The 20,631-nt window shown below is 36.8% G+C and overlaps 2 protein-coding genes across 3 annotated transcripts; both read right to left on the bottom strand.

The window, feature by feature from the left end:
* Positions 1-1,925: 1,925 nt before the first annotated feature.
* On the bottom strand, positions 1,926-4,999 carry LOC101893216 (monocarboxylate transporter 7). The gene is made up of 5 exons (XM_005186829.4): positions 4,566-4,999; positions 3,520-3,646; positions 3,313-3,456; positions 2,378-3,235; positions 1,926-2,321 (listed from the first exon to the last, which is right to left on the bottom strand). The coding sequence occupies exons 1-5, from the start codon at positions 4,746-4,748 to the stop codon at positions 2,170-2,172; spliced, it is 1,464 nt and encodes a 487-aa protein (XP_005186886.2). The 5' UTR covers positions 4,749-4,999; the 3' UTR covers positions 1,926-2,169.
* A 3,643-nt stretch (positions 5,000-8,642) lies between these two features.
* LOC101893377 (uncharacterized) lies at positions 8,643-19,457 on the bottom strand. Of its 2 annotated transcripts, none has more exons than XM_005186831.4 (6): positions 19,327-19,457; positions 12,690-12,982; positions 12,494-12,620; positions 10,434-10,577; positions 9,181-10,368; positions 8,643-9,124 (listed from the first exon to the last, which is right to left on the bottom strand). In XM_005186831.4, the coding sequence occupies exons 2-6, from the start codon at positions 12,936-12,938 to the stop codon at positions 8,982-8,984; spliced, it is 1,851 nt and encodes a 616-aa protein (XP_005186888.2). In that variant the 5' UTR covers positions 12,939-12,982; positions 19,327-19,457; the 3' UTR covers positions 8,643-8,981. The 2 variants fall into 2 exon arrangements, with proteins under 2 accessions (XP_005186888.2, XP_005186887.2); XM_005186830.4 differs by lacking the exon at positions 19,327-19,457 and adding an exon at positions 19,033-19,184.
* Positions 19,458-20,631: the final 1,174 nt, after the last annotated feature.

Raw genomic sequence — 20,631 nt, 5'->3', positions numbered from 1 at the left:
CCTTTCAAAATCAAGTTCTATATTTCTCTAAAAGTTTATTTCGCTACAAAAAGTGTAAAATTTGTCCATACATACGTTGGAATACGCATCTTGATTACAACTGAATTGGAATATTTTCAGAACAATATTCATGTAATTGAAAAGAGCACACACACATGCACAAATTAATTTGTCATGTTAGGACAGGTAATAAAAAGTATTTAAATCGTTTCCTGCCTTGATTTCATTGTACCATGCTTCAAAATTTTGTTGGGGAGGCACTTTTTTTTGGAAAATTTCGAAAATTTTCAACCAGAAGAAGTGGACCGATGTATTCCACCTTAAATTATTGAGATGAGTGAAATTTGACGACAATCGGACTCTTAAATTGCATCTTATAAGAGTGGTAATTATTAAAAATGTTGATCCTTTGCGGAGAATGATGGAGGGGACATTGCCCATTTTCGCACCTGACCTGGCACTGACGCAAATATTAGGATTTGAAAGTTGAAGCAAAATCGGTTTATTCTTTCTCTTTCTTTGCAGTAAAATATTTTTGTGGGGGAGGTACCAGAAGCAGTGGACCGATATTGCCCATCTCCGAACTCGATCTAAGTTTGACAAAAATGTTACGATGTACCTAGTTTGACCACATCGTATGGAGGTATCGTGCGCACCAGACAGACAGACATATGGACGGACATCGCTAAATCGACTACAAATGTCCTGAAACGGATTTTTCCCAAAGAGACCTATGGTCTAAAACCGTTATTTCGATCGTATCAAATGATATAGCCATATTGTTGATGGTATAAAAACCGATTAACGGGGTTCTCTACGCCGTAAAATGTAGAGATGAATTGTTGCATACTTTTTGGCTTATATAAAAATAAATGAAGACGAAAACTTAATACAAACATCGAAATCTGTAATGAAGAGTCGTTAATGTAATTTTGTACCTCATTCTACAGGCATCTTTTAAATCCAGAAATAACCGCAAGCGTCATTCAAATTCTAAACGAATTTTTGCCGACAAAATTTCAAACAAATTTCAAAAGGCGTCAGACATTATTGTTACAACTCTGACAACAAAACAGTACGAAGCGGTCAGCTTGCAGTTTTATAAAATGCATTTTTATATTTTTGCCCTACACACTAATTGATTAATCTTTTAAAATGGAAATGAACGCATCATATTAGATTAAGCAACTTAATCAAACAAAACACAACAGCAGAAATTTTGGAGTATATTTTCCATATTTTTTTTGGCATGTCTGTTTTTCAATTCAAAACGTCTCATAACTGCAATAAAATTAAATGACAGATAATATTTTATGTATATTTTATTATTTGAAAGTAGATTAAGCTAGATATGTATTTTATTACGTCTACATATAGACAGGTTCAATGTTTGTTTTACTTTTTGAAAGTAATATTTTATATATATTTATTTTTTAATTTATTGTACTCTTGTTAAACTCAAACCAGTCGAGCATGAAGAGTCGCCGCCATAACTTATCACAATATCTTAATTTCCGAGCCATTATTAATTTAATTTTATGAATCAGTAATAACAAATCTGTCTTCCGACATCAAATTTATGTTTTGAACTTGGTTGACTTAGAATTTGTTTACAATAATAACAATTATAGCTTAATTAAAATCTAAAAACACCAGAAATGAATAATTATTTACCTTTGGGAGAATGGGATGTTTCTGCAAAAAGGCGGGCATTCTCTGACTACTGCGAACTCAAGATGTCATGGAATCAAGGAGGACCTGAGACAACAAAAACCATTAACAAATTTTATCGAGATTAAAGCTCATATATTTTGTGACATCTCAAAAACAACAAAACGAAATATTTTTTTTTTTTTTTTTTTTTTTTGATTATCGGTTTAATATATTAAAATTATTCAATTTTGTATATTCAATATCAATACAATTCAATAAAAAAAACTGAAGCAATAGGTTTAAAATAAATTCTGAGCCTTGCACGTTTTACAATAAATTCCACTAAAAATGTGGTAACTTAAGGCTGAAACAATCAACATTTTCTAGACATCACCGAAATATCCAAGCAATAATAAAGATGTCGAAATTATATTCACAATTAAGCGTAAAATCGAACAATTTAAGGTTGCACTTCTCAATATATGTTTAAACATTTTGGGGACCTTTTACCCGGTATCACTGCTTAGAATTGCCTGTCTCTGGTGACGATGTATATCCGCGGTATTTGCGTATCATGGCCTCCAGAAGCCACATGAATAGAGCCAAGACACAGAGAACATTAAAAAAGTTCAGAACCATCGAATAACTCGATTTATCCCGTATTAGACCTGCAAAGCATCAAATAAATCAATTTAAACTAATAAATAATATCAAAGTTACGCACCAACTATGGGGCCACATGCCATAGAAAAGATTCCGGACATCAATCTCTGCAGTCCCACGGCAGCTGGCAATCGTTTGAGTGGTACATAGCCAGGCAGGATGAGCGACCAGAATACCGTACGGAAACCTTTACTCAAACCGAGCCACAGAAATATGGCCACCATGGCATGAAATGTGGTGGGGAAGGAAAGAACTGTCCTCCCGATGCACATTCCCAGAAGGCCGATTGCGAAGAACACCTTGTTGCCCAATTTTATGTTGGCCGTTATGAATGGCACCAGAAAACGTACGATGAGATCGCACAACCCCAGCAGTGACATGGCCAGGGCTATTTGGTTATTCTCAAAACCAAAATCGGACAATATAAATGGTGTTAATATGGCAAAGTTAATTTCTGCAAAATTGATTAGCGTCAGACCCAGCGACAAGTTGAGGTAGCTGGGATCCTTCAATAGATCCAAGTCGAAGAATGTCACCATCTTCGTAAGGATTGACTTTTTCTCCAACTTAGAGTTTTGATCTTGATTTTCATTGTAAGGGAGTACCTTTACAGTTTCATCCACCGGTTTCTCTTTATTATTTTGCAGAGATTCCTCATCCTGATGTTGTCTCCTAACATGCCACCTCACTGGTTGATAGACCAGGGAGAAGGGCAGAGTATTCAAAGATAGGGCCGCAAAGCACAAAGCCGTATATCTCACACCCACACTGCTCAGCAGATATGTGGCCACATAGGGTAATACTATGGGACCCAAAGCGGCCACGCCAAATTGGTAGGAGGCTGCCGCCCGTCGTTTCTTCTTGAAATAGGTATTTATGGCCAATGCCGAAGCTGAAACAACAAATCCTCGCCCCAACCCTGTAACGAAAAAGAAAACACACACACTTTACATAATTTTTTTATCATTCATTCAGTCAGTCGCAATTACGACTTACCATAAAATACGGAATAGGCAAACAAATAAAACAGAAATGTGTTGGCAAACACGCATCCAAATAAGCCCGTAAAGGTTAAAAACGATCCCATCAACGCAACCTGCCGGTATGAAAAGCGTCGAAACAGAGGTCCATTGAATATTCCTGAAAATAGTCAAATTTTGAAATCTTATTGATTTTGGATTTTAAGATTAGCTAATGGCTTACCAGAGACAGCAGAAACCGCCAACTGGGTGTTGATAATTGTGGTGAGCTGGGAACTTGTTATGCCCATATCGTCCAAATGCCCGCGAAAAATAATGCCGAATTGTTGAGCTGTCGCAAATGTCACTAACTAAAATCGCAAATTTCACTAATAAATTATAATTATAAAAATGTACTGAAGATTTTAATATTGTTATCAAACTTAGATCTAGTTCGGACAATATTGGTCGACTCCCCAACAAAAGGACGGAATTTTCCAAAAAAAATATATATTTTATTGTACAGAAAGAGAAAGGATAATCCGATGTTGCTCCAACTTTGCAAATCCTTATATTTGCATCAGTGCTAGGTCAGGTGTGAAAATCGACAATATCGGTTCACTCCATCAAGTACCTCCCCCACAAAGGATCAAAATTTGGAATAATTATAACTCTTATAAAATGTTATATAAATGTCCCATTGTCTTTAAATTACACACAGCACAATATTTTTTTAATAACCCAAGGTCTGGTGTGAAGATGACATATATATCGGTCCACTCCTTCTAGTATTTCCCTCACAAAGGGTCAAAATTTTGAAAATCCATGAAGCTCATAAGACAGGAAATTAACATCCGATTCCATTCAGACTAGGTACATCTCAATATTTCCATTAACACAAGATCTGTTGTACAGATGGTAGAGATCGGACCATTCCTTCTGGTACCTCCCCTACATAGGGTTCAAAATTTTGAAAAAAAAAACGCTTAAAGAAAGCGAAGCATTCTTCTCTCTTCAAATTTCACACAAATAAAAATGTTTGCTAACACAAGATCTGTTGTCAAGATGATACAGAACTGCGTACCCCACAAAGGGTCACAATTTTCTATACTGAAGGTACACATCTGTCGGCAAAACCGACTGATAAGTTTTAACGTTCCTATTTTTAATTTAAATGTTGCCATGCAAAGAACATTTATTGGGACTCAAAATGTGTAGGAAGTCAAATACTGTCATAATCCCGAAAACAGGTTCTCATATGTTTGAATTGTTAGCGTTATTTGAACTTACAGTATTCGCACCACTAGCAATGCTCACAAACCATCCCCAGCCGCCATCCGGTGCAACAAAATTGTCACCCAAATCACTTTTGTTGTGTCGTTTTTTCTTCGCTCGCACCGATGTGGCCTGTATCGTTGGTACTTTTGCCTTTGCATCTTCAACTGGACTGAGATTTTCTCGTTCGTTGGCCATTTTTGATTAAACTACTGAATTAGATCAATGGAGATCTTTTGTCTAACATATTTTTTATTTTTCGCTCAGAGGATGGATGTAATAACAAATACCGGAAAACACCAGCGTTGAGGCTACAGGTCGATAACCGTTTACTTTCGCGCTGTCATTCTGACTGATTTCGCCATTAGGAGAAGTATTTAGCGCACCTGAATCTTGTCTTTATGTCTCGCAACAATAAACCTTCACAACGAACTGATAAGCAGAGTTTGTTTTACATTAGCGTTTTTCGTCTTTGTTTTTATAATTCCAGCAATTCTGCCCATCACCAAACAGCAGCGATTACAGCCTTTGTTGTGATTTAAGTAGATTGAGTCGAAAAATCGAAATACAGAACAAATGTCAAACATTTAGAATTAGAATTTCCTGTATTCTATTGATCCTAATTTATCAAATGGCAACGAAGAAATAGGTCTTTATCTGTGGTGGGTGTTTTTGTTTTTCATTCACACAAAAAGAGATAGGGAGCTCGGAAAGCTCATAAAGATAAAATCAACGGCACAGATTTCACAGCATATTTAGTGCAGTGTCGTTAAACGTCATATCTGTCACACTCGTCGTCGTTGACGTCGTCGTCGGCATCACTGCCATTGGCTACGTGAGCATTCAAACATTTTCCACGCGACTTTATTTATTGCTATATGTCAATAGACATGTTTGTGGTTTCCACAGATAACCGCGAAGTAAAAAAGTCTGTAAAGGCAAAAAGTCTTTAGTAATATTTGATGTACGTAGCGAAACGGAGTTTACCTCGTAAATTTAAAATAAGTAAAAAAGGCTAAAAAGCTCCAAAATTTTTAATACCCTCAACCAGTAGGAAATTAAATTATGTGACCCACTGCGAAAACTTTTTACCAGATGATGATAAATGTTTTCAAAACCCTAAAAAAATCGGGTAGTATGAGGACTGTATCATAAAACGGACGTATGAATTTATACCAAAAGCGTGCAAAAGCGTTCCCGAAATTAATATTTAAAGCCAAGCATGGTTTTTAAAATATTTCATTCAAAATTTGAGAATTACTTTACTTATAGTATTTAATTTGTTTGTATTTATCAATTGAAATTCAAGGTATATTAATTTGAATTATTGCGTTTGATTTTTTTCCATTTGAAAATCCGGAATAAATGTCAATATTTCAAATTTTTCTAAAATTACAGGAGAAGTAATAATAAAATTAGAAGTCACGCATATCAGCGTTTTGAAGATTTACATCAGAAATAAACCCAAGCAGAGGGGGATAACTCCCCCCCCCCCTATTTCAGATTTTTTTTTTAAATTTTCATCTAAAAATCCTTTGGAATTTTTGCATTTCAGGTATTTTTTATTCTTGTTATGTAGAAATCTTCCTTAAAGAAAATTATGAATATAGCTTTACGTTTTGTTGTTGTAGCACGAAGATATGAAAATATTTATTTATTTATGTTAAGAAGTGAGCCCACCATTGGATGATGTGTGAAATGGTGCCGTGCCATAATCCCCGCAAACACAATCCCCATTACAATTATCGGGGGGATCATGTCAAAGAATAAATCGGTCACAATCCCCGGAAAATAGCGGACAGTATCACCATCATATTGGGTGTGCGAAAAAAATTGAGATTTTCTTCTATGGGTACATCAGGCACTAGCTATCGTGAACCAAAGTTTTCTAAATTTCAAAATTTTTGTAAGTAGCCGGCCTTGGCTTGAGATTTTCTCCTCTGGGTATGTCCGGCACCGGCTAACGCGAACCTCAGTTTTCTACATTTTAATCTGTACTCCCCACGGGGATTACAGTTTGAGATGAAAAAACTGTAACCAACTTCAGACTGCTGTCTTTTCTAGGGCACTCGTCCGACAGCTGTTAAAATTATTCCAGTGACAGCTTATTATATTGTTTACAAGCGTACAAAAGCATTTTGGTGCGAATTTTCGAGAAAAAAAGTTATTCGTGATGGAATCCAAGGATGATAGTGTGATTTCTTTATATTTGGCTAGAAAACCACAATTAGTTATCGTTAGAGCACTGGCTCATGAGCTGAACATATCACAATATTCCATTCGGCAAATAATGAAAACTAAGCTCGGGGTAAAATAATTGAAATTCCAAAAAGTGCAAGAACTTACACCACAAAAGAAAGAAAATAGACTCAAAAGAGCTAAAGAGTTGCTTCGCTTGCCCGAAAGCGGTGAACTGCCGAATTTCGTTTTATCCGATGAGAAAACATTCGTTGTGCAGCAGTTTGTAAACAAACAAAATAATCGTGTTTACTTTCCAAGAGGTCACCTTCGGTTATATTAATCAACCGTGGCATCAGAATAAATGCCGAATATCATCGCGAAAATATTCTGGAGGGTGTATTAAAGCCTTGGGCACGCAAACATTTTGACCGCTGACCTTGAACGTGCCAACAGGACTCTGCACCATCGCACTCAGCATGCGCCACCCAAGAATGGCTACAAAATGAGGTTCCTCACTTCATTTCCAGCGTACAATGGCCACCAAAATCTGTGGAAACAAATCCGATGGACTATTGTGTCTGGAGTATTTTGGAAAGCAAGGGTGGCACTAAAAAATACCAATGTGTCGATCACCTCAAGCAACCGCTTCGCCGGGAATGGGCCAAAATACCGCAGAGCAACATTCGGGCAGCGTGTGACGGTTTCATTGGCCGTTTGAAGGTCATAATTCGTGTCAAAGGTGGCCAATTCGAACAAATCTAAATTATTCTAGAACTTGTTGCTATTTCCGAGTTTCTTTTTTTTTCATTCAATAAAATTTAAAAAAATGTACAAATTATGCCGTTTGACTTCGTTGCAGTTTTTTTATTTCACCGTGTACTCTTGCCTTTCCAAATGTGCTGACATCTCTTCTAGTTCCGAAGACATTAGGATAAAAATAATGAAATTGTAATTTTCTCCACTTTATAGCTTTTTCATGATTTAGTACTCTGAGGTGTGTCCAACACCAGATACGCGATCCTAATTGTTCTAAATTTTATAATTTTTGTATGTAGTCGCGCTTCGATTTTAAAGTTAATATCTTTGTAACTACAAGAGGTATCGACACATATGCCACCATTTTGGAAAGGCATGAGAGTAGGCTAGGAAAGACAAGAGATTAGGCTATAATATAGTTAATAGATCTTAATACTCCAAAATGGGTTCATTTTCGACTTTTTGCGGTACAAAAATAACAATTCTCTTGTTTTACTTCGGTACCAGTTCAAACGACAAAAAGTGGTCGTTGGATAGGTATTTTCGTAAACTTTTAAATGATTCCCATATGTAGATACAAGTTTTGTAGAACCGGACATTACCCGGTTTTTGTGTCCGAATTTTTTAGTCAAGTAACAAGGTATTTCCCCGCACGAAGAAATTACTTTATCATAATCAGGTGATCTACCTGTAAGATCAATCCGAGTATAGCCCCTATACTCAACTTAAGCCTTGTTTTCTTGCTGGGGACTATGTCTGAAATTTTTTCGGATATAATCCCCTCAGCTAACGGTCATAATCCACATGGGGATTATGTCTGTTTTTGAAGCGGAGATTATCTCCACTTTATAATGGGGTTGATGATCAAACACAAAACGGACAAAATACCCATAATTACAATGGGGATTATGGCCAGACACACCGGCGGGATTGGGCGGGACTGTTGCGCCTATTCAAACTCGATATAACTTCCGTTTCTTTTTTCTGAGATTTCGATTCTGCCCCCATCATTGGAGTACAAGACAGAGATACTGACCATTAGTCACGAAAGAAATGTTTGATTCCCCCCTCATCTTATTGAAATCTGATATTAGGCTAGTGGCATGACAATATTTCCATACATATGTTTTTTCAACAATAACAACAACTGTATAATTTTTTGTCTTTTATACTTCTTTACTAAACTTATAGGTAGTATTAAATGCACTAAAATGTACAAATGTCAATTGGTATCACTAGCTATGCGTGTATGTACGTGTACGTCTCTATGTATGTAATGTATATATATTTACAGAAAGTTACAATTGTATATAACAATAACCTATGCAACAAAATTGTACTTAAAGTTAATTGTGGGCGGGCGGAGGAGGGAGGGACATTGGGATAGGGGAGGCAACAGTTCGACAGCATAACATAAATAATGAATGGATGAAACCGGTGCGAAACTTTTAACTAATGGAAGTTTTCGAAGCAAATGAAAGATTGGTCTCCAATTTAAGAACCATCGGCCAGCGATTTTGATTTGCCCTTGTACTTGCGAATTACTGATTCCAGTACCCAGAATCCAATTGCCACAACACACAGCATGTTGAGGAAGTTGAGGGTGAAAGCATAGCTGGTCCTGTCACGAATCAGACCTGAAACAGAACAAAATTTAGCTTTCCGCGAATAATGGCTATTTGGATCCGCTTACCGATTACAGGACCGCATACCATGGAAAATATGCCAGACATAAGAAGCTGCAGCCCAGCTGCTGCGGGCAATCTCTTCAGTGGAACATAGCCGGGAATGATGAGTGACCAAAATACTGTGCGGAAGGCCTTGTTCAGACCCATCCATGCAAATATGCCAATCATGAAATAGAAATTGGTGGTGAACGACAGCAGCAGGCGTCCGAGGCACATGCCCAATATGCCGATGGCGAAGAACGTCTTGTTGTCCAAATTTATTTTGGCCGTTATCAGCGGCACCAGAAAACGTACCACCAAATCACACAGGCCCAGCAGTGACATGGCCAAGGCGATCTGATGACTGGCGAACCCAAAGTCGGACAAAATGAATGGCGTCAGGATGGCAAAGTTGATTTCAACAAAATTGATCAGGGTCAGACCCAGGGCCAAGTTCAAATAGGTAATGTCACGAAGTAAATCCAAATCGAAAAATATAACAATTTTCATTAGGATCGATAGTTTCTTGGGTGGCTCCTCTTCCTCGTCATCATCATCAGTCTTTTTCAGTTTATTATTGACATTGTTGTTATTACTATTATTGTTGTTGTTATTACTGTAGCTTTGCAATTGGGTATTGTGTTCATGTTCTTCATTCTCCTCGCCATCCTTTTCCTCTTTAATACTGTGACTAAGGGAGAAACTGCGTACTTTGGCAGTGGCTTCACTGCTATTCAGACGTTTCAATTCAACGCCCTGTTCATCGCTCTGCTGCTGCTTCTCCCACGTACCCAATCGATTGCGATATGAGGAAGAGTTCAGGGATGACTTCGAGCCAAACCATCCATCGTTGGCACGTGGTAAGGTGGGTGTGTCCGGTTCCACCGGTTGTGCAATGATATGGTCGTCTTCATCGTTCGTTGCGTTGAGTTTCTTGGATGCCTCCGCATCAGCTGCTGCTGGCTTCTTGACATGCCACAGGACAGGTTGGTACACCAACGAGCAGGCAATGGTGTTCAGCGAAAGACCAGCAAAGAAGAGGACAGTATAACGGACGCCAACCATGCCCAAGAGGAAGGTAGCCACGTAGGGAAGAACAATGGGACCCAAGCCCGCAACACCGAATTGATAGGCGGTAGCAGTACGTCTTCTCTCCTTGAAGAACGTGTTCACAGCCAATGATGAAGCAGACACGGTTAGGCCTCTTCCAAAACCTAAAGAGGAATGGTGGAGAGAGGTTATTGGAGGAATAAAGCCAAGCCATGGGCTTGCAACTTACCATAGCAGGTGGAGAATGCCAGCACATAAAATACGAACGATTCGGCAAAGACGCAAGCGAACAAACCTATGAATGTCAAAAAAGAACCCACCAAAGCCACTTGGCGGTAAGAAAATCTTCGGAACAGTGGGCCATTGAGCAAGCCTGGAAATAAATAGAGGCGTAAAAAATAATGGGTTTAATGTCATATCAAAAATTAGCACAGCCCAGCTAATGATCATTAACAACCCAGCTAATGATCATTAAAGACGCACGGTATTTACAATAGATTTCGAGTAAAATATTTATAACGGGCCGATAATAAAATCATAATCAAAAATTTTATTGCAGCGTGTTTACCAGTTTGTCTGGATTCCATATAACATTGTGGTAATTTTTTTCTAATATTTTCTATTATCAAAAAAATCGAGATCTTTTCAAAAAAATAATGGATATTTATTTTTAGATTTGCTACGAACATATTCCCGTTACAATGTTACCATCATCGCAAATAATCAAATTTCTGATTCAAAACAGGAATCAGGATATATATCCTGGACAATTAAATAGAAAAATATTTGACAACGTTGCCATATCTTTTTCTTTTCCATTTTGAGATTTCCAATCATATTTTTTATTCATTTGTAATTCACTTTATTCTATTTCCAGTCCAAAATGTTGCATTTGAAAATTATGAAAAAAAATTTAAAGCATTTTTTGATAAGAATTTAGAATCGGAAAAAAATAATATTTGCAAATGAAAGTTTTTAAAGATTAGTTTATTCAAATTTTATTCCATTTCAATTTTCGAAATATGCAGGGTGAGATGAAAAAACTGCAAGCAACTTCAGGCTTCTGTCATTTCCAAGCCACTCGTCCGACAGCTGTTAAAATTATTCCAGTGACAGCTCATTATATTCTTTACAAGCAAGTACAAAAGCATTTTGGTAAGAATTTTCCAGAAAAAAGCTATTCGTGATGGAATTCAAGCGTGATAGTGGGATTTCTTTATATTTTTGGCTGGAAAACCACAAGTGGCTATCGTTAGAGCACTCCAGCATATAAATGTGGATAAGTCTTTTGTGTGTCCTACCATCGTTCGTTACCGTAATACAGTCGTCGCCGTAGCCCGACGTCGATAAAGTGGACAGAAGAAAACAGCAACATCAGCAGAAAAGGTTCGAAATGTAAAGAAGCGACTTGACCGAAACCCGCGTCGCAGTGGCCGAAAATGGCTTGTGAACTGAACATATCACAATATTTCATTCGGCAAACATTGAAAAATGAGCTCGGGATAAAGCCATTGAAATTCCAAAATGTGCAAGAACTTACACCGCAACAGAAAGAAAGTAGACCTCAAAGAGTTAAAGAGTAGCTTCGGTTGGCCGAAAGTGGTGAACTGCCGAATTTGGTTTTCTCCGATGAGAAAACATTCGTTGTCCAGCAATTTGTAAACCAACAAAATGATCGTGTTTTCTTGCCAAAGAGGTCAGCTGAAAATGTGCACCTTCGGTTGGCCACCAGAACACAAGCGCCGGCCATGGTGATGGTGTGGGCCGCCATAACAGCCGATGGTCGCTCCCCTCTCGTAATTATCGAATTATCGACCGTGGCATCTGAATAAATGCCGAATATTATCGCGAAAATAATCTAGAGGGTGTATTAAGGCCTTGGGCACTCAAACATTATGGCGTTTGACTTTTTTGCATTTTTTTTATTTCACCCTGTACTTCAAACCATACGTGACCTTTCAATGAAACCAAATTTATATTTTTGGTGACCTCTTTGCAAATAATTGTCTAGGGGAAGTCTGCTTTCACTTTTTCAATGTGTCTTTTTATGGAAATGATTTTTTTGAAATTAGACAGCCTCTGAGTAAAAGAGAAAATATTTAAATTTCCGTCTTATCGTCGAATGGACTGCAATTCAGTACAAATCCTGTGTCATATGATCGAATTCCTTAAATTTAGTTCACTTCCACCTACAAATCCCCTTTTTATTTCTTCAAATCTCATTTTCTTACCGAAGACTGTTTTTGTGTCAGGCCATTGCGATAAAATTCTCTAGCGTGTTCCTCTTACCTGTCATAGCCGATATAGCGACCTGTGTGTTAATAATTGTTGTCAACTGAGAGCTGGATATTCCCATGTCTGCCATATGTGCCCGAAAGATAATGCCGAATTGTTGGGCCATGGCAAATGTTACCAACTGAAAAGAAAACGAAATTATTCTCCATTTCAACAATCGAAACAACAACATAGGAGGGCGCAAACATACAATATTGACACCACTGGCAATGGCCACAAACCAACCCCAACCGCCATCGGGCGCCACAAAATTTTCACCTAAATCGCTGTGATCACGGTGCTTCTTCTTCTTTTTCGTTTTCTTTGTGGGCTGTGTCGATTTCACCGGCTGTTGTTTAACATTGTCCGAAATTATAAGTTTGGGCAGATTTCCTGTGCCATTTTTGCCATTGGAATCCATTGAGACCGTTGTTGTATTTGTTTTGCCATCATCTACCATATTGCCGGTGTATTTGGGTTCTCATCCCTCGGATACTAGAAAGTCTAAAAATAAAGTAAAAAAATAAAATTCGTATTAATTCGAACCACAATGCATTCTTGGCATATATTTGTAGCAGGTGTGAGTCTTCTAAATGGCCATAACAAAATTATTCACAATTCACGGGATGCAATTAAATTGTTTTAAATCTGCTCTTTCGACTTAAGCGAGATTAAATTAAAATTCCAGTTTGTTTAAATGTTGCCATGCTGGATTTATAACGATTTTCGAAATGTAGAACATCTCTAATCACAAAGAAGGTGAAATTTAGAGAACATCCACTATGGAAATATACAGGGTGAGATAAAAAAACTGCAACAAAGTCAAACGCCATAATTTTTACATTTGTTTTTTTAATTTTATTGAGTGAAAACAAAAAATGTCGGAAATTGCGTCAAACTTTAGAATAAGTTTAGATTTGTTCGAATTGGTCACCTTTGGCACGAATTATGGCTTTCAAACGGCCAATTAAACCGTCACACGCTGCCCGAATATTGCTCTGCGGTATTTTTGCCCATTCCCGGCGAAGCGCTTGCTTGAGGTGTTCGACACTTTGGTATTTTTTAGTGCCAACCTAGCTTTCCAAAATACTCCAGACGCAATAGCCCAACGTGTTGGTATCCGGAGATTTTGGTGGCCATTGTACGCTGGAAATGAAGCGAGGAACCACTTGGCGTGCTGAGTGCGATAGTGCTGAGTTCTGTTTGCGTGTCCAAGACTTTAATACACCCTCTGATAATATTCGGCATTTGTTCTGATGCCACGGTCGATTAATACGAGCGGAGAACGACCATCGACTGGCGGCCCACACCATCACCATGACCGGCTGTCGGACGAGTGGCGTAGAAATGACTGCAGTCTGAAGTTGGTTGCAGTTTTTTCATCTCTCCCTGTATATCTTCAAGAAATTGGATAAATTTAGTATCCAGGTAATTGTAGACAAATTCCATTTCAAAGCTTATAAAACACTTCAGAATTCCCATGCTCCTGTTTTGAGAAGAACGCGCATCAAAGTTTGGAACTGCTTGGAGCTTACTAAAAGCGGTATCGGATTTTGTGAGTTGAACTGCTGAAAATAATATTGTTAATATCCCTTTCCGAAAATTAGACCAGATATAGGAAAACTTGATCAACAATTCAAAGAGAACAAACTGAAACCCTTACATACGAAGAAAACTGAAGAAGTCCAAAATAACTTATGGAACATCTAAGCACGACAACGACACAATGTCTCTCAATAGTTACCGATCGATAGCCTATCTTTATGAATTCTTCAATAAATATTCATTATCGTACATAGTACTAGTACATACTAATGTATGAGGGCGAAATTTGGTAGTCCAAAATTGAACTGCAAAAAATTCCATTCGGCTGATATCAACATTTACCCCCTTAGGTCTCCCTCCACAATATCGGTTGCTGTAACAACGATCATATTGAAATACAATCTTAATCCCAGTGTAAATTTAATATTGAACGGAGCTTAGTTGTGCTCGAGGTAATTATCTGTTATGCTCACGCTCTCTTATCAACCCATACCCAGCAGACCACGGTGGGGGGCACCTAAGCGATTACGCAAACCGTTTTCCATTCATAAAATTGTCAAAGCATTTCTTTGGCTTTGCGATTTGCCGACAATCTAATAAAAAACCCTTTCAATTGGAGTGTGTGCCATGTAAAGATCTGTGCGCCGATACTCTGGTTCGCAATGAAATTATCCATCAATTATGTCATAAAATAATTGTAATTCAAAATTAGAGATCCTCTTCAATTCAAACAAAACAAAAAAAAAAATAATGAAAAATATAAAATAATTTAGCTGGCGTTATCGTCGGCGGACGATGGTCACCATTGGACGATTCGAAAGTGCTGATAACATTGAAGTAGTCACCTTTACAGACACGCTTAACATTTGCCTTATCGAGACAAAGGAACAGCAAAAGAGAATATTGAATTGCAAAAATGCGATAAGGCAACATTTTAAAAGATAGGTTAGTATCTGACTACGAAGGATGGGAAGGGAATTTGAGGAAGAAACAGTAGCATTCCTGAGAAAATTTTTGATTTTTAAGAATATGGCAATGAACCCTTGAATATTCATTGAAATATTTTGATTGAAGATATAATTTGGATATAACTAAGACAAGCATTGCAAAATATTGAATTTTACATTTATTTTTGTCTCAACTTAAGTGGTTGTTGTTAAAACCTGATCACTTCAATGTATAGCCAAAGCTTTTTCCTAATTTCTTTATCCGTACCACAATCTCAATCGAACGAATAATAATCATTATAGACATTAAGTTAGAGCATAACATATTTTTGAGGAAAATTCCATTAAATTTCTGATTATTTCATTTGTGAGTACAAGTCTCTGTCGTCAAGTAGTCATAAATCAATGTAATCTATTGCCAATGTTTTCAGATCATATCTATGGTTTCTAGAGACAATCGCTTAGGTATGAATTTGATAAAATTGAGAAACTATGATTTTTTTTGAAAATTATTATTGTCAAACTTAGATCCAGTTCGAAGATGGGCAATATTGGTCCACTCCTTCTGGTACCTCCCACACAAAAAGTCAATATTTTCAAAAAAACTATTTCACAGAAAGATAAAGGATAATCTGATTTTGCTCTAACTTAGCAAATCCTAATATTTGCATTTGAACTAGGTCAGATGGACAATGGACAATATCGGTCCAATCCTTCTGGTACCTCCCCCACAAAGGGTCAACATTTGTTAATACCCATTAAGCTCACAAAACGCTAAATTAACATCCGATTCCATACAGACTTAGTACATCTCAATATTTTCATCAACACTAGACCTGTTATAATAAACATGGTAGATATCGGACCATCTTTCTGGTACCTCTCCTACAACGGTCAAAATTTTGAATAACCAAAACGATTATAAGCATCCGGTTATCTTAATATTTCACACATTTCATTATTACTTATTACTAACACAAAATCTGATGTAAAGTTGGGATATATCGGTCCACAACTTCTGGTACCTACCTCGCAAAGGGTCAACATTTTAAATATCATTGAAGCTCACAAAACGCGAAATTAACATTCGATTCCATTCACACTTGGTACTTCTCAATATTTCCATAAACACAAGATCTGTTATAAAGCTGGTAGAGATTGGATCATATCTTCTGTTACCTCCCCCACACAGGGTTCAAAATTTTGAAAACAAAACGGTAAAATACAGCGAAATAAGCATCCAACTCTCTTCAAATTTCACACATTCAAACATGTTTGCCAACACAATCTGTTGTGAAGACATATTATCATCATCTGCGAACATGGTACCTCAGCCGCAAAGGGTAACATTTTCAATACTTTTATCTGTCATAGTCAGGTAATTCCTTATGACTTGCTCTATCTAAATATTTCTCTCAACCAAAAACCTGATATAAAATTCGATATAAATGTTCGATTTTACAAGAAATTTTTCCCATATCAATATTTTTATATGTATTAGATAAAGTATGAAAATGAAATACTTCGGACGACTATATCTGGTACCTCACGCACATGTTAACATTTTCTAAAAATTACCGCATATCTCATGTAAAGTGAATATCTCATGTAAAGTGAAGGAAGTTACCAATGTAGTCCAAACCTGGCAATATTTATTTATTTAGGTCCGATACGAAATGGGCCATTCCTTCGGAACCTACTCCATAGATAATCATAACAGAAGTCAAAATATATTTAAATAATCGAACATTGGCTGAGGGTATACATCTGTTAGCAAAACCGACTGATACTTTTTAACTTGTTTTTTTTTTAGATTTTTTTTACCAGGAAAAGTATCAAATATTGTATAGAAGTAAGAGAATCTAATTTGTGTGCCGTTGGTATTGGATACCTTACAGATCAAGAATTTTTAAATTTGGTTTAAACATGACTAGTAGTGTGTGTGATTTAGGTTTTTTGGAAAATAGTACCCCAAGTATACGAAGAGAACTAAAATTTACTGCCATTGATATTGGGTGAGCGATTGGAGTAGTAGTACTTAACAGCGATACATTTGGTTAGTTGGATAGGGAAATCCAATAAAGGCATAACTTTGAAAGTTCGGAAATTTTAATTATTTTTTGCCACATATTACGAAGTCCTTTTATTAAAATGTAATTAAATAAAATGCAATTAAAATATCAATGTAGTTTGACGAAAAAAGTGAACATGTATATAGTTGTATGTGTAGTTATGGGATACTAAATGTGTGTGTGTACTTGGCACAGGTTAAACGGTCTGAGTGGAAAACTGATTTCTCTACATCCCCGAAAGGCATTTCATGATTTTTCATGTTCTCAGGTTCTATGAATAACAGTATATTTATTATTTAAGGTATTCGGTTAATGCATAAACTAAATATCGGATTATTTCACCATGACTGATGCTGATTTCTAAACTTGAGATGGACTTGAGTCTCAAACACATTCTCAAATTTTACAATTCCATCTTTCCATCTGACACACTTCGGATAGCGTTTATATTTTTTTAACTCAAATTAATTTTCTCATCCTTTAGAATTGTAGCCAAAACAAAAGGAGTAACAACTTAGCACTGATGTTTTTTAAGACGACTCCTCTCGTACGAGAAAAGCACCTTTTTCAATCTTAAAACTTTTTACGAATACATTTGATAATAGCAATGGTGTATATTTGTTTAAAGTTCGATCACTTGGTGATTGTGGTTATTTTGACAAATTCGTTTCATGAAATGTATTTAATTATTATTTATTTTTAGCGACATTAAGTTCTAATTGTTCTCCACAGAACAGACTTGAATTGCCGTTGATGGAACACACATTATTTCAACATTCCCTAAAAAATTCCCTCGTTGTGCACCCGATTCTAGCACTCCGCTTTCAATATTTCATATGGATTTGTCCGCTTTTGCCATCTGACGATGATGATGTTGATGAGGTTATTCAAAATAATTACGTTTTATAATTATCGTGTTTTGATTTTGCAACAACAACAATAACCACAACAAACAGAAGCATGCTTTGTTTTAACTTCATATTATTAAATGTATTGTTGTTGTATTGTTTTTTATTTTCATTTCGAATGCGTCATAGTATTAAGAGAGCAGAACTGAACAGTTGTCCGATAGAATTAGAACCACGCGTTTACTTTCTTCTCTTGTTCTTCTTCTTCCTCTGATGTCGTCGATTTTGGGCCACACTCACCAAATTTGTGTGTGTGTGTGTGTGTTTTTTAGTGTTACACACCGATTGTAAAGCGTTTCAAGGTTGTCTCCGAACCACAACAATACGCAACGGATGCAGATATACTTCCAACGGAGATGAGACATCCAATATTTAAGTCAGCCCTTCCCGTACTTTGCTCTATGCTGTCGATGCTGCTGTGGAATTTTTCAAACACTTGTTGACATTTGGCCCACTCGACATGTCTGCGTTGTTGTACAATTTTCGCGAGCTCTCTCCGCTTTGGCACTGGACACAACATGTCGTCGTCCATATCTATATCAGCAACATGTAAATATGGGAGCACTCAAGTGTTTTCGTTTTGTTTTTTTGCTGTTTCAGTTTCTTGGCCACAGATAATAAATAAGTCCACTACCGATAGTAATTTTTTGTTTTTGAATAAAATTTCAGGGCAAGGCGACTGTTAAACACAAAAAGAAAAAAGAACGCTTCCATGGCTGTTATCTATGGCGCAAAAAAATTCCCGGCATTTGTCAGTTTCTTACGGGACATGATTGATTGGCCATCACTCAAGGGGTTTCTCTTCCTGTGTGTGTGTGTGTTCAAAGTCAAACTTCACGGGTGTCTGATTGTGGCATTGGTTGGTGTTATGCATCATCACCATCACGACCTCCACCACCACCACCTCCTTGTGTGCGAACTTTATCAACTACCAGTAATTATTACTGGGTATTCTAATTATATTATTCATGATGGATTGAGTCAAAATCACAAGAATATATTTAGCGACATGGAAACAAACTCATGATCGGCAGGAAATGTTACGACAAAGGACAAAGAAAATTCCTTGCCTTTCGACATACTTGATTCGGTTCGAAAATTCCGACGATTTTCCTGTTTTCTTTTCTTTCGCACTAAAAATCACTGATCTTGTTCGCGTTCTCAGCTTCACTGATCGCTGTTTAAATGCCAAGCTCACTAGCCGGCTATTACGGGGTCAACAAAAACACAAACAACAACCACTTGTTGGCTGATTGGCCGATTGGCTATTTTTTAGTCGCAACGGTTATGACGTCGTTTTAAACTTTGAACGAAGCAAAACAAAAAAAAAAAATGATGGAAAAAATAAGCCAAACCAAGTTCGCAGGCACACTCACTTCGCTCTCTACTCGAAATACAACCACCACGACTTGTCACTTTCGTTTACTACGACCGACTAATTGTTGTGAATTCGCGGCATAAATGAATTTTATGTTTGCCCAGTTCGAATCGAACCGAACGGAATTTGTTGATAACTAATGGTGATTATCAAAAAAAAAAAAATTGTTAATTTTTTTCTCATCTTTTATTATTGTTTTTTTTTTGCCGTTGTCGATTGTGGTGCGTTTAGACGAGCAGATTTTTGGCAAAATACCTTTTGGCATGTGACTGATGAAGACATGGAGGGAAAATTGAGTTTGTTTTTAATAGGGGTTTTCAAACGATTTTTTTTTTTTTGGTAAAGCCAACAAAATTAAAGGATAGCAAATATCTTCAATATAGTACTTCGATAAAAATACAAATGGCGAAAAAGCGAATCTTTGGCTACAAATGCTGCAGGTAAACCAATATTATTGTACTGCTTATACATAAACTTGGTTAAGAAGTCCCTTTCGATGATGTGATCAAAGAATTATATATTCTTTATCAATCATACGATTCTGTAACAGATTTATTTCTAGGAAGGATGCAGAGTTTTAGCCAGAAAAAATGTAGCTGCAATCGCAGCCTGAAATCAAATTCATTTTGTTTTTTTATACCCTCCCCATATATAGTATAGAGGGTATATTAAGTTCGACATTCCGTTTGTAACACATCAAAATAATAATTTAGACATAACGAAGTATATAAGTCTGTCCGTTGTAATCACGCTAGAGTCAAAACGAATTAAGATAGAAAGCTAAAATTTTGCACAGATCAGTTGTTGAAAATCCACAAAAGGAGTTCCTTCTGAGTACTTTGCCCCCTGGAAGAGTATTGTCTATATAGGTTCACGATATCGTATAGGCCCCATATGTCAGTACCTCCCAATATTCGGTATTTTGATGATTTTAGCTATATTTTTCAATGGAATTGTCTAAAAATCCATACTAGAATTTGTTTCTAAGCACTTTACCCCCTGGAGCCCACATACAACGGTACCCCCCTATATTCGATATTTTGACGATTTTAGGGATATTATTCATCGGAGTTTTTTAAAATTTCGTATTCAGAATTCGCAATGGGTACTACAAGCTATGACATTTCGTATGCAGGCCCACGTCTTCGTATAGCCTCCATATAACGCTAACTCCCAATATTCGGTATTTTTATGATTTTGGCGACATTATTCAACGGAGTTGTTTTAAATTTCTTATTTAGAATTCGTAATGGGAACTACAGTATATGACAGAAAATTTTCTATGCAGGTCCAGGTCTTCATG

The sequence above is a fragment of the Musca domestica genome, unplaced genomic scaffold (assembly GCF_030504385.1).
Source record: "Musca domestica strain aabys unplaced genomic scaffold, Musca_domestica.polishedcontigs.V.1.1 2, whole genome shotgun sequence".
Classification (NCBI taxonomy): domain Eukaryota; kingdom Metazoa; phylum Arthropoda; class Insecta; order Diptera; family Muscidae; genus Musca; species Musca domestica.
This window is presented reverse-complemented; position numbering and strand designations above follow the sequence as displayed.

Excerpts from the sequence above, each read along its gene's own strand:
- LOC101893216 (XM_005186829.4), bottom strand. The coding sequence starts at position 4,748 with ATGGCCAACGAACGAGAAAATCTCAGTCCAGTTGAAGATGCAAAGGCA. Across the intron at positions 3,647-4,565 it reads TTGCTAGTGGTGCGAATACT|TTAGTGACATTTGCGACAGC; the intron begins GTAAGTTCAAAT and ends TTGCGATTTTAG. Across the intron at positions 3,236-3,312 it reads TGCCTATTCCGTATTTTATG|GGTTGGGGCGAGGATTTGTT; the intron begins GTAAGTCGTAAT and ends TTTTCGTTACAG.
- LOC101893377 (XM_005186831.4), bottom strand. The coding sequence starts at position 12,938 with ATGGTAGATGATGGCAAAACAAATACAACAACGGTCTCAATGGATTCC. Across the intron at positions 10,578-12,493 it reads CGCTATATCGGCTATGACAG|GCTTGCTCAATGGCCCACTG; the intron begins GTAAGAGGAACA and ends ATTTATTTCCAG. Across the intron at positions 9,125-9,180 it reads GGTATGCGGTCCTGTAATCG|GTCTGATTCGTGACAGGACC; the intron begins GTAAGCGGATCC and ends GTTCTGTTTCAG.